We start from the raw sequence: 13132 nt of genomic DNA, 5'->3' as shown, positions 1-13132 counted from the left end.
GGCATCATGACACTATCTTCACTTGCAGAAGGTCAATAAGAAAAATCTGTGTTTGTGGGGTCAGTTTTGTTCTTCACGCACCATTTGCAGGATGTAGGTGTGTAAAGGGTGGCTTTTACAACCCAAGTCCAACTGTCAGTGCATCTCCTTTACCCTTCCAGTGTTATTGCTGGTCTCAGAATAGAACCAACACCCAGGTTTTTGCTGGTAAGAAACTAAGTTTGAAAGCTTGCACTTAAGCTTGCAAGCAGTTAAAAAAAAAAGGATCCTTGTGTAGTTTTGATGTTTTGGCACTTCTGGTGGTATTGATTGCATGGTGCTGTCAGGGCAGGACTGGTGTTGGAGCAAGGTCAAGGCACAGGAGATTTCCAGCATGAGGGTCCATGCTGGAACATTGCTTTACAACTCCAGTGGACTTGGAAGAACTGAAGGCTGTCAGATCCAGACTGAGTGGGGCAAAGGAAGCTTAGTTATGCTTAGTCAGCATCGGAGGGCTGTGCACCACCATCACAACAAAAAAATTAATTGTCCTAAAACTATAAGCAATAAAACTCTTTACCAAGAAATGGATGCAGTTTTTTGGTGTTCTCCTAGCTGGCACATGGCTGTCACTCTGGATAGCTGTGCTACACCCAAGCCCAACTGCCACAATTAGGAGAGCATTGAGCTGGGAAGTGCCTTTTCTTCTAGACCAAGTGAGGGGTTTAGATCTTATCAAATACTGATACCTGTCAAGCTGATGTGTGCTTCTGGGTGCCATCCAACCATTTATTTGCCATGTCCCATCCCTGGATGTGTCTGAGGCCAGTTTGGGCGGGGCTTTGAGCAACCTGGTCTAGTGGAAGGTGTCCCTGCCCGTATCAGGGGGGTTGGAACAAGATGATCTTTTAAGGTCCCTTCCAAAACCATTCTGTGATTTCGTGAACTGCAGACCTTGCCCTGAGGCAGGTGTGTATACTTCGAGCCCTTAAAATACCTTCGTTGCTGCGTGGCAAGGGCTGGGCAGTGTGCGGGTGTGCGGGACCGGGTCCCTGCTGAGGTCGGATGCAGCAACACGGAGCAGCATCCGGCGAAATGCAATGAGGGCAAGATGTGTAAAGCAAACGCGCCGAGGGCAGGGCAGGGCAGGGCTGGGGAGGACGGGCTGTGTCGCGGCGTGCGCGGTGGCAGCGGAGGGGACACGGGGAGGGGAGCGGCCGTGCCGGGGCCGGTCTGGCACCGAGAGCCGGCACCGCCTCCGAGGTGCCCCCTCCTCCCCTGCTCCCTCCCCGGGGCGGTGCGGGCGCTCCCGGCTCACGCTCTGCTCTCTCTGCACAGGGGCAGATCGAAGTGGAGAGCGAGACCGTCTTCAAGTTGGCCGCCCTGGTGCTGCAGGTGAGTGTCTCTGCCCCTGGACCGCTCCCTCGGGCTGCCTTTGGATCAGCGCATTCCTCCTGCCTTGTGTTTTCCCTCTCCTCTCCATACGGACGAGACCCCGCAGGGTTGTTTATGGCCTCTGCGGCCGTGGGGGGAAAGCTGGAATACTTGGGAGTTGTTTTTTTTCTCGTAGGCAAGTGAGGGAAATATTTATCTGAGGAATTTTACATTGAAAGAGGAAGAACTCAGCAAGGGAACTCGTTTATTTGGGCAGGTTTCCATTCAATTTATCACTTATTCTAATTTAAATACATTCCAGAGATCTGGGAAGAAAAGAGTAATTGCTGTAGCTAAATCTGCTACATTATGCCTGTGAATCTTCCTTTCAGAGCATATGGTTTTGATACCTCTGTTATGTTGAAATATACAGTGTCAGTTTTCCCTCTCGTTAATCAAGTTTCGTTGTACTCAGACTTAAACTCTGATTATGTGCTGCTTTCTGTGGAATAAAATTCTGCCTTCAAAATATTGGGGGTATTTTCCCCCGTTGCATTCTCATTGACGAAGTGCCACAGCAAAGCTGCAGCGGCTTGATCTGCCTGAACGGTTGTTTTCATCTCGAGTGAGCACAATTCCTCCCAACTGCTGACCTGCCTGTACAGCCGACCTTTGGCTGGATGTGGTCGGCCAGGGGAGAGAATTGTATTTCGCTTTTTGTGCAGTAAAAGCGACATTTGATTTGCAGTGTGAAATTCATCCCCGTTTTGGAAGCAGTTTTATTTATGCTGTAGGTGGATTATCTACAGCTGGAAGCTTAAAAGGGGCCAAGTTCAGCTCTTGAACACATGCAGGCAGGCTCCGTGTTTTGCAGGGAGTCTGACGGGGGGTCACGATCTGGCTGCAGAGCTGTGGGAGTGGGGAAGTGAACAATGCTGGGAAAATCGAGGGCTTTTGAAGAGATCATGTTTTAATTCTGTCACTGTTTTTCAATTGTAGGAAGCTAAAGGGGACTATTCCAGGTAATAACATTTTCCTTTCTAATACTAGTGTGCTTGATGGATGTGTTTTTCTGTGTTGGCATTGTATTGCAAACAATCACAAATGGGGGTAAAGTCCAGCTGTGAGCAGTGCCTGAAGAAAGTGAAATGTGCTGCTGGGCTGGATAAAATCTGAGTCTGCAGGGTGAGTAATGCCTTTTGTGAGCAAGCTCTGAGTCAAAACAGTGTTTCAGGCCATCACACTTTGCTCCCCTCCCAAATGTGAGTGCTGAAGTGGAAGAAAGGGGAAGCTCCCACAGTTCCTTGCCAGAAAGCCTGTGCTTTGCAAAACTTTGGAAAGCAAACTTTTACCTGTACTTCTGCAGAACTGTGGTTTGGGTCCATCTGGGTGACCTTGCCCACAGCCCTGCCCGTGCAGGGACAAGGTCCCGTCAGCTGCCCGCACTGGGATCAATGAGCCGTGTTCTCCTGCAGCTGCCCCAGAGCTCCACCTCCCCACACTTGACCCAACAGTTGTGTTGTGCCTCACGTGCTGGGCTTGAGCTGTCTGAAGCTGCATCATCAGACTGGGCTTCCCTGTGGAGGTGCTTCTTACCCTGCACTGATTGTGATAAGGGGCTGTGGGGGGGAAGTGGGGTCACAGTCGGACCTGTTGGAGCCTGGGGGAACGACCTTCCATTAGAAACAGCTCACTAAGCAAATAGAGATCAGAAGGTTGGCTTTGGTCACGTTAATATTTTACTACTTGCTGAGTTTCCATATGGAAAGAGAGGTGTGTTTCACACTTCAGCTACAACAGCTTCAGAGAGCCATGAAGACGCTCAGTAAAGAGCTGTCTGCTCAAATGCAGGGAGCAAGTCACGTCTGACTGCCAGAGTGACATACTCTGCTTTCCCCTCAGTGTGGAGCTGTCAATTAAGTGCCAGTGCTGCTGCCCAAGACCCCTTCTCTGCTGAAGGGGTCTTCACAGACGCAGTGAAAAAAAAAAAAACGATCCTTGTGTAGTCTGTGAAGTCCATCAAACCTCCTCCTCCTTTTTGTTGGCGTGCTGTCACACCTGCAGGGAGGAAAAGACATCCTTGGGACTCGGATCGGTTGGGTGGGCTGGCGGTGCAGACCATTTCTGTTCCTGTGCATGCTGTAGACCCACACTGTATTGCTTATACCTTCAGTGTGCTGCGTTTTTCTCTAGAAAAACCCCTTATCCTGCCTGATCTCACAGGGGACACTGAAGACACCCTAAGCTTAGCTCAGTTTAGGCACAGATGTGCAGATAACCAGAAAACCACTACTGACTCAACAAGAAGTAATTTGTTAAGCTGTAGCAACTGGTGGCATGTGCTCTTGATAATGAGGAAAAGGGATTAAGGTTAAAAACTACCTTTGCGGTGAAAACCTCCCTGACGTGGTTTAAACTTAACACTGACTCGTTATCATTTGCCATAAATAGGTTTGTACGTGGGGCTTCACGTGCCCAAGAACTGCATCTGAGGTGGTTTTCTGTGCTTCCCTGGACACGTTGCAAGGAGTGGATTGCCTGTGGTTGCCTTCAGAAGTATTTTAGGAAAATTGGAGGGAAGAACACTCGGCTACAAGAGTGATTTCCAAGTACAGCTCTTCCCCTAGGAGTTGCATGAAAATAACTGTAGCAATTGTTTCCTCTGTTAATCGGAGCATATGTTATGCCCCTGTAGCAAATGAGCATGGCCAGCTGTCCCAGGCCCAGTGAGCACGCCAGAAGCGAAGGAATTCCATGCCACATATCACAAGTGGTCCTTTGGGCCAGTGCTGATAAAGCACTAGCTTAATTACCAGCATATCTTCACGACGATACCGAAGGATTGGCTTCCACTGCCCAACTTGCTGTAGTTCAAGCACTGTGTCCTTGCAGTGGTGCTCCTGTGCAGTGTGATTTGCCTCCCTTTGCAGTTCCTTGGGTTTGGCGTGTTCTCTGTTCGCTGTCATTTGTCCATTCTGCTTTGAATCACCTTCTGGAATGTGGCTCTTGCACCACTTTTGCTTACGTGAGAACGCGCAGGTTAATTTTTTTTGTATTGGATTAGTCCTGGATGAATGTGGGTAAATACAGGAATTGCCTGAAGTCCTAGAGATTAGCTTTCTGGAAGTGAGGGTTGGAGCAGTCCAGGCAATGCTGGGGATCTGTGCCTGGCTAATTTTTGACATGTCCCACAGGGAGCTTTTCCACGGGGACATGTCCCATGGTGGGGTCACCATGTGGCATTACCACTGACTGGCAGCTCAGTACCAGGGTCCAAATGCTTCACACTACTGTGGTTCTGCAGGAATCCCTTTCCCAATCCACTGCTCAGATTCTCAGATAACACCTTGATGGCAGGGAGCAGCAACTTCCCAAGAAACACCCTCCCTTGCCCTGAGCTGAGTGGGTGAGCGCATTCCTTGGAAATCTGTTTATTTTCAGTGAGCAACTCTGACACGTGGGCGCTTGGAGAAAGTAAAAACTTTCAATTTCTACACCAGAAAGGTCACTTGAGGGGCTTTGCAGTCTGGTACCACTGATAGCATGGAAGTATCAGGGTCTTTGGGGTTTGGCCCTTGCAGGTAGTTTGCAGTAGGACCCCAAGGTCCCAAGTTGGGCTGTCACAGGACAAGGGTTTCATAGAATCATAAAATGGATTGGGTTGGAAGGGACCTTAAAGAACCATTTAGTTTGTGCATTATTATTTGGAGAGAGGCTTTATGTAAGACAAGCAACCCCAGTCCCACTTTGAGAGGACTCTTTTTTTTAAGACACCTTGATAAAACTTTAATACACGCTTCAAAATTGTACCCACAGCATGTCCATGCACTTGTGCCTCCTTTGGGCAACTCTGGATTCTCAGAGGCAGTCCAGACTGGCTTCTGGATGCAGGAGGAATGAGGAATAAAGGTGGCAGTGGACCATGGTTGGTGTAGCTCACCATGTGCCCGTTTCCTTTTCCTGTTTACCCAGCTGATGATCCCAGCCAAGATAATTCCCTGCTGTGTGTGATGAAGAGCTCAGTGAGCCATTCCTCTCCCCCTTACATGGGACAGTGTCAGAGCTGCCAGGGGCAGGATGGTTCCTCACAGGGTCCTGCAGCTCTGCTGTTCCCAGCAAGGCTGGGATGCTCCAGATTCCTGCCCCTCTGCTTTCCTGTGCAGTGCTGGGCACACTTTTCTCAAGAGGAAGGATGTAATGCTTGCTGGTGTTTGGTTTTCATGGCTGATGGCTTCCAGTTGACTGCTTCTCAGCTGAGTTCCCAGCACTTTTTGTCCAGCTCCTGCAATAAGAACCCTGAGCAAGTATTAGTCATTGATTGGAGTTTTGAAACTCTGAGTTAATTGCACTCCTCCACTCTCCCATTGACAAATGAAACAAAAATCTGCAAGCCTGGTTTTGCAAAATCTTGGCTTTTAAACTCTATGCAAGGGTTTAAAAAAGAGAATGTGATTCAAGTTACAGCTTCTGGCATGGCTCAATTTTGGGGGAAAAGAGTCCGTATTCTGTTCATGAAAGGAATTTTATTTAAGTTTAAAAAAACCCTAATGTCTTGGCAATCTGGTAATTATTCATCGTGTAAATTTACAACATATAAAGTCTTGCCTCCTTAGAAAGTAAATGATTTCCTTGTATTTAATTTACAGACTAAGCATCTACTCTCAAAAATGCTGTACAATAGTATAGAGCGTTATTTTCCTTTGTAGCTTGATGAAAAAGTTTATAACTGAGAAGTCCTAAATGCTGTCCTTTTAACATTGGAAAAACATTTATTAAAATCAGATTAACTACAGGGACTATGTAAGGAAAGTAACTTTAAAAAAAAAAAGTTTATTGCCTGACCTGATAATCCTGGACTGTGTTTTCCCCAATACCATTTCCAGGACTGAAACCCAGCCATGCTCCCTGAAAGTTAATTAAGTTGCTGGAGGAGGGCTTCTATTTTCTTTAAATAGCTGACGCATTTGATTTTGGTTCTGGCCTGTGGGCTGCAAAGATAACTCCCGACTGGTATAACATAACACAGACAAAATAATGAATTCCTGATAGCTGACATGTGCAAGGCACCGGGGTTTATCGTTATGTGGGTGATAAAGGCAGTTTGTAAAAGGAAGAGGTTGGTGTGAGAGATAGCCCTGCAACTGAGGCTGTGGAGTAATTGGTTCAGAAACCCCTGAATTTAAAAATTCTGCTGAGGAAAAATGAAGTTCTTGGTCTAGGTGCAGAAAGCCCATATTAACAGTTTTCTCCTAACTAAGAGTGAGTGCTCACTGTTAGATTTTTGGGTAGTGTTTTCTTGGGAAGTTTGCTGTTCTGCCAGACAAACTGGAAAATCTCTTGGTAGAAAAGAATGTGGAAATGATAATGTGGGCAGTGCTAGAAAATAGCTGTTGGAAAGAAGTTAATAATTGTCCGATAGCAAAGCACCTGCTCACTCTACTGCTAACTCCAAGATTAAGGTACCTTCAGGACAGGACACACCTGAGATTTGTTGGAGGCAGCTTGTCCAGCCTGTTTTTGGAAATCTCACCAGGTTCATGTGACCAAAACTCCAGGTGTGGCCATGTCCAGGACTGGAGCTGGAGCAGGAAGACAAGTTTGGACTAAATCTCCTGGTCATTCCTACTCTCCTCTCTCAGGTTGGCATCCTGGAGAGGTCTCAGGGCTCAAGGTGGGTCTGTGTGGCAGGAGTGGAGCCCATCTCACGGATGCAGCCACTAACAGGAGCTCAGGCTGTGGAGCCAGGCTGGAGCTTGCCTGAGGACAGCCCTGGAATGGGCACGGTGTGGCTGTTGTGTCCCCAGCACAAATCCTCCTGCTCCTTTAGGCTGCTCCTTCCTGTTGGGGAAGGAGCCCTGTTGTGAACTGTTCACTGGAAGATCCTTTCCAGGGCCACTGGGATTGGGGATGAGTTACAAGGGGACATCCATGTTGGTCTCATGCAGCAGCCAAAGATGGGAGCCCAATCTGGGTGCCTCTTTCATCCCCCAGAGATTTCCTTACACCTGTATCAGTGGGTGGTACAAAAGAGATGGTGGGTCACCAGAGGATTCACTCTCAGGGCATCCATCTGGTGCCTGTCATAGGCAGCACCGTAGTTCAATTTTTTATTTTGTTTTCCATGCCAGGTGTACTTTTTAAGTGCCCATGCACTGATAACCTCGGAATCTTTTTCCCAGCAGGACCCCAGCTCCCCATGGGCTGTGTCTGCCTGGCTGTAAATCAGTGCTGGGCACTGGCGCTGCCGTTGTGCCCCTTGTGCTCCTCAGCCTTGTTTGCCAAGTGAGTCATTGTGTGTTCTGCCTTTCAGCTTCGACTCTGAACATTTTTTCTTTAAATACCTTGCGAGGCACTCTCTGAACCATTAACTCTGTCTCAGTCAAACCCAGCTGAGTGCTTTCCTCAGCTCCCTCTTTTTCAATAAACGGTTAATTTGAGGCAAGATAACCGAGATCTACTAACTTAAAGCCTGTTTGTTGAGGGGGTTGATTATTTATTTCACTTTATTTGGAATTGTCTGATGAACCAAGGTAGTAAATGAGCAAGTTTAGGGAAAGTCATGTTTGATATCTATTTCATGCAATCATGATGATTCCCCTATCTGCTTACAGGTATCAAATACCCACTTTCCCAAAGAGCTCTCTGCTTAATTGAATTTTATACCCTCTTCAAAGAAAGCTGGTCAAAGATTGCAGTGATTTTTCTCTAAAAGCATGCAAATCTTGCTTTCCTGCAGTTTGGTTTTGGGGTTATATGCCCCTGGTGTGCCACAAGGAACGGGAGCTGAGGGAAGGCCACAGGCAGAGGGGAGCCAGGCAGGGATCTGCAGAGCTCCATCTCCCAGAGCACTGAGGCAGCAATTCTGAGACGAAAACATTGTTTTCTCCTGGTGTTTTATTTTTCAATAAAAAGTGGAAATTCACCATGTAAACCAAGTGTAATTACAAAAAAAAAAAAAAATACTTAAGACTCCGTTTTTTGTATAGACTTTTAACAGCAAGAGGCTTTTTTCCACTGGTGCTGCTTTAGATTCATCCAGTTCATGGCAGACTAGTGTGTATAGTCTCTGCAATGATGTAATTTTAATGGGTTTTTTACAATTCCCTATTTTAAAGCAGTGCTGTAAGGGCTCTCAAGGAATTCGTATAGAATGCTTATTATGTAGCAGATTAATTAGGTGGAATTCACTGTGGGTGAAATGGGCAAAAAGGATTAGATGAAGAGGAAAACAAAAGATGTTTCCAGTAATTTAATAATACGATCTCATGGGATTTACTGCTTCTATATGGCAGTGTAACTTAATATTCACACATAATTTTGGCAGTTCAGTAAGGAACAGTAATTTTTTGTTTCATATGCATGATGTTCATACAGGTTCCTGAGGGCCAGCAAGTGGGTTGTTGTGTTTTGTCCACTTTGTCTCTCCACAGTACTTTCTTTTCTTTTCTTTGGTTTTTCTTTTTTTTCAAGTTACTTTTAACTCAGAGAGCAGTGCTATAGTGAGTACAACCCAGCCACCTAAAGAGGTGTTTTGTGTGTGCAGAGCACACACAAAACAGATGGGAGACAAGTCAAGCATGGTGCCAGGAAATTCATCATCCCCAAAGTTGTCTCCCACACAGGGGACAAGTTGTCAGAGCTGTTAGGCTTGGAGTAGCATCATGGTACCCACAGCTGTAGGTAAAAGATGCTCTCCCCTTCCCTCAAGTACAGATTCAGCATTAAAACATATTCCCTTTTCCTACTGTAAAAATCACAGTTCTTGGTTTATGCGTTATATTGCCTTTCTTTTTGTTGAATATCTGAAAAACTTTGTCAGGTCTACAGGGAGTTCCTCCAGTCTTGCACTATCAGCTGTGAGTAGGACTTTGGGCTTTGGTCTGACTCCTAACAGCATCCTCACTTTAGTAAAGCAAAAATAAATCTTTTGCTTTTCCTTCTCATGGGTGTTGGGATCTGTCGTGCGAGGTGTATTTTGTGTTTTGAGGAAATGGAATGACAGCTTTTCAACCTCAGCTTTTTTGCTTTTGCAGATTTGTCAGGTCTTTATCGTTATTTGGATACTTTATTTTTCTTGTGGTTCAATGTATCTCTGTATCAGCATGCTGGGCTGTGATAACAAGCTTTAAACTTCGCTGCTGTACTCAGACATGCTAAAAACCCACAACTAATATGGCTAAGCTGACTTTTGTGTGAACAGGAAGAAAGTGTGGGTGTTAGAAATAACAGTCTGTTGTTGCGAGGAAGGGTTTGGGATCCTTCAAGCGTTATATCAACTGTGAATACCCATCTTTTGCTCGGCAGTAAATCCCCAGGTAAAGCAGAGCCATTCTGCTTCTGTCTGGTCTGTTGGGGAAGCACTGCTAATGTGTGCTGTGGGTATGGCCAAGCAGCTCTTTAAACATGTACATGGGATGTGAGCCATCACCCACTGTAGGTGGTAGGTTCAAGGAGCAAAAAGGTTTGTCTTCAAAATATTCATATTTCACATCAAGAGCTGTAAAATAAGACCTGAGGATTTAGGGCAGCTTCAGACTGCAGATTTTCTCTAGCCATGGAGAGCTGCTTCCTCAGCCCCCCGTTCCTTGTCTTCAAAGTGGAAATTCTAACAGTGCCTAATCTGCAGGGGAGCAGCTCACATTCCCATTTGTCTGGTCACCATGTCCTCAGATAGAGAGGTGTGGGGATATAGCTGATATGAGAAATGTTGCATTTTCCTTGGTGCTCTTGGTCCATCTTCCACAAGCTGACGTGTGGGGTCACCAAACCCCAGGAGATCAGTAGGCACTGTTGCTCCTCTTCTCAACAGTCAGACTGTGCTCAGGAAGCAGAGAAATTAGTCTCAGGGAGCAGGGTTGGAGCTGGAGGTCAGGCCTGGGACTCCAAGTCTGTGGTCCACGTGTGGGGAACGGTTGGCCAGTCCCAACCACACTTCGTGTTTGGTGCAGGTCCCTCTTGAGCTGTGAAACTAAAAGCTGTTGTGCAGCAGCACAGGGTGGGAACCCACAGCACAGCTACAGCATACATGTACAAGAAGCTGGAGTTGAAAAAGCCATCTGCACTGCTTATCACGTTCCTTTTCACGTATGGGGTTTGGAAGGCTCTTAGAATGCTCCTTCAAATACCTCTCAGAGCAGGCGGCTGCTATCTGGTGCTCAAGTGGCAGACCCCACAGCCCTGCCCCCAGTAAAGCTCCCTGCTGGCTGTGGGGGAAGGTCGGGCTCTGGCTGTCCTGTGCCAGGGGGAGCCCCTTGTTCGTGGCCTTTCCGCATCCTGGTCTTCCTTCAATAGAAAAATAACTTTCTTGAGTGTGCCAGCAGACCATAAACTGAAAGGTTGGGAAATGATGGGAAGTGTCTGGCATTCATTACAAAAGAGGATTTGTCAGAGAGCACATTTCAAAATTCTGCTGCCAAGATCCTGCTGCTCTGGCATACTCAAAAGCTGCTAAATCCATCGTCTCTCCCTGTACCTCCCCTGCTCTCTCTTCCTTCCCCCATTTTTTTTCTCTTGCACTTTTAACCCCACTCATATTTTTCCCCTCCATTGCCTTGCTGCTTCCTCCTCACACCTGTTTCTTGTGGCACCTCAAAAGGCAGACCAACCTCCATGAGAGCCCGAGGTTGCCACGCTCTGCCCTTCTGTTTATTTTAAAACAAACCCAAAGCCTATGGAAGAGGCATCTGTTGCTGAAGCAGTCCAGCTGCAGCAGGGTGATCTGTGTTGCCAGTTCTCATCTGTGAATGTAAGGAATGGGAGCACCTCGGAGACTTTGGTGATGCTTCCCTAAGTCTGATCACTTTAAAAAGTCGCCTTAGGATCAGGCTGGGTTGTGAGCAGCAGCACAGGATGTTCTTGTACTGTTGCAGAATTGCAATTCAGAATTCAGTGGTTATTTTCAGGAAATAGGACCGTTACTGACATCATCTGAGTAACCTGACGAGCCCTCTGAAACCCCTGACTGTCAAGCTTTCAAGTATCTACTCTAATTGTGTGCTGTTTCAGTGTATTTATTTTTCTGGCTCTAAATATCTTGAAGGGAATAAGATGAGAAATCCTAATGGAAATGTTTTGAAGCATCTTTGCAATGCAGGGTAATAATGTATCATACTTTAGCTGTGAAGCTCCACATTTTCTTGTATCTCACCTGAAATTCTAAGAAGTATTTGTTGATATTTATGTGTCCATGAAATAACTTTCAGGTTGAGAGGCTGGTTGATATTTTCTGAAAGTAAGGCCACTCTAAATTCTATCTGTGGTATGCCTAAAATTTATTTCAAGAATTGACTTAATATAAAATAATGACATTCAGAAGGACCCAGGGGTGACTTATTCCAATGATCCCATAGCAACACAAGAGAAAGTATTTATGTGAGGTCAAGAGGCATCAAGAATAGAGGAAAGTCACTATACAAAGCACTTTTCCCAGTGATAAATTCCTACTTTATGAAGTGTTATCAACACAGTTCAGCAGAGGCAGACACACCTGCTGTCCCTTTAGTCACTTAAAAGTTGTCTAAAGTCTTGTCCTCATCGAGTTGTTAATATTTGCAAAGAATCTGTGGGCTGATAAACTTCTATGCTGTAGTCCAATATATTGCTTTTGCTGCTGGGTGTGTCACTTGCTCTTCACGTTTTGTTAATCTCATTAACCACATCTTACTCCATCTAAGCTCTTACCTGCATTAGCAACAGGCGTGAGCTGGTTTTTGACAGTGGGCACAAGGAAATGCCTGGACACCCATTGACAAATGGTTCTAATGAGCACAGTTCTGTAAATCTTTGCCTAGCAGGGAGTGTTGTATCACTCCATTACAAGCTGTCAAGATGCACTTTCTGGGGCCGTAAATATGTAAGTCTGTTTTAATTTTCAGTGACATGCTTTAGGCAGAGCATGCCACAACAACCTGGCTTGGTTCCTTCACGGATTTCTGGTAGGGTTTTAGCAAAATGCCTAAAATTTCACTGTAATGTCAGCAGGTTGTAGGAAGCATGTGGGATTGGTCCAGGTTTGCTGCTAGGGATAGGAGTTGGAAGTGGGAAGTCTTATTGATAGTATGTTACATGATTAAATATTAGTATTGCTTATTTTAGAGTCAAAGTGCCTTCCCTCTCCATAGACCTGGCACTGATGAGCAGGATGTGCTGCTGGGGACATCGTCCTGCCCAATGTCTGATCATGTTGGGACAGAAAATTAATTATGGGCAGTACCGGGAATGAAAACTGAGGTTCAGCGTGAGGAGGGTCTGATTCAGATTTTCATTATTTGCGGTTGCATCTGCTTCATATCTGCCAGAGAGAAAACACCCATTTGGAGGGTGGAATAGGAAGGAAAGGATCTGTCTGACGATTTTCTTTAATTCTTCTCCATAGTGGAAAAATACTTGAGATGAGAGTTTCCTATATTCCCCTCTTGGGGAATAAACAAACCTTTTGCCAGAAAAATGTTCAGTCCTGTTGACTCTGGGCTGTTTAAGTTTATGTATTGAAATTATGCCAAGAACCACCAGTCAAGAAAACCCCCTCTGTAGCAGAGGTCAGATTAAATGCAAGGGGGCCTCCCCGTCCCGACAGCCGCGTCCTCCTCCTGATGGGAACCCACCGTGGACATGCCAGATACAGCACTGGTGTGTTTGGCTGGCAGATATCATGGATGGTTGGACATCTGGAGCCAGGGCTGTCTGCCCTGAGATTGCTGTATCGTCTTGTGGTCGTTGTGAAACCAAACAGGAACAGGTAATAATTCAAACCGTCGCTCCTGCTATCTGGAGTTGTCCC

General features: G+C 46.1%; 1 protein-coding gene across 3 annotated transcripts in view; it reads left to right on the top strand.

Moving 5' to 3' along the window:
• The window catches only part of FRMD4B (FERM domain containing 4B), an 82028-nt gene that overhangs the window by 38660 nt on the left and 30236 nt on the right, over positions 1 to 13132 (top strand). For 2 of the 3 annotated variants that reach the window (XM_017835154.1, XM_017835155.1), the window contains exons 6-7: positions 1318 to 1374; positions 2353 to 2375. In XM_017835154.1, the coding sequence (XP_017690643.1) occupies positions 1318 to 1374; positions 2353 to 2375 (80 nt within the window). The remainder of the gene's footprint in view (positions 1 to 1317; positions 1375 to 2352; positions 2376 to 13132) is intronic. The other variant, XM_017835156.1, reaches the window with a different exon arrangement.

The sequence above is a fragment of the Lepidothrix coronata genome, unplaced genomic scaffold (assembly GCF_001604755.1).
Source record: "Lepidothrix coronata isolate B3197 unplaced genomic scaffold, Lepidothrix_coronata-1.0 Scaffold249, whole genome shotgun sequence".
NCBI classification, from domain to species: domain Eukaryota; kingdom Metazoa; phylum Chordata; class Aves; order Passeriformes; family Pipridae; genus Lepidothrix; species Lepidothrix coronata.
Note: the sequence above shows the minus strand (reverse complement) of the source record. Positions and strands in the feature narration are given on the sequence as shown.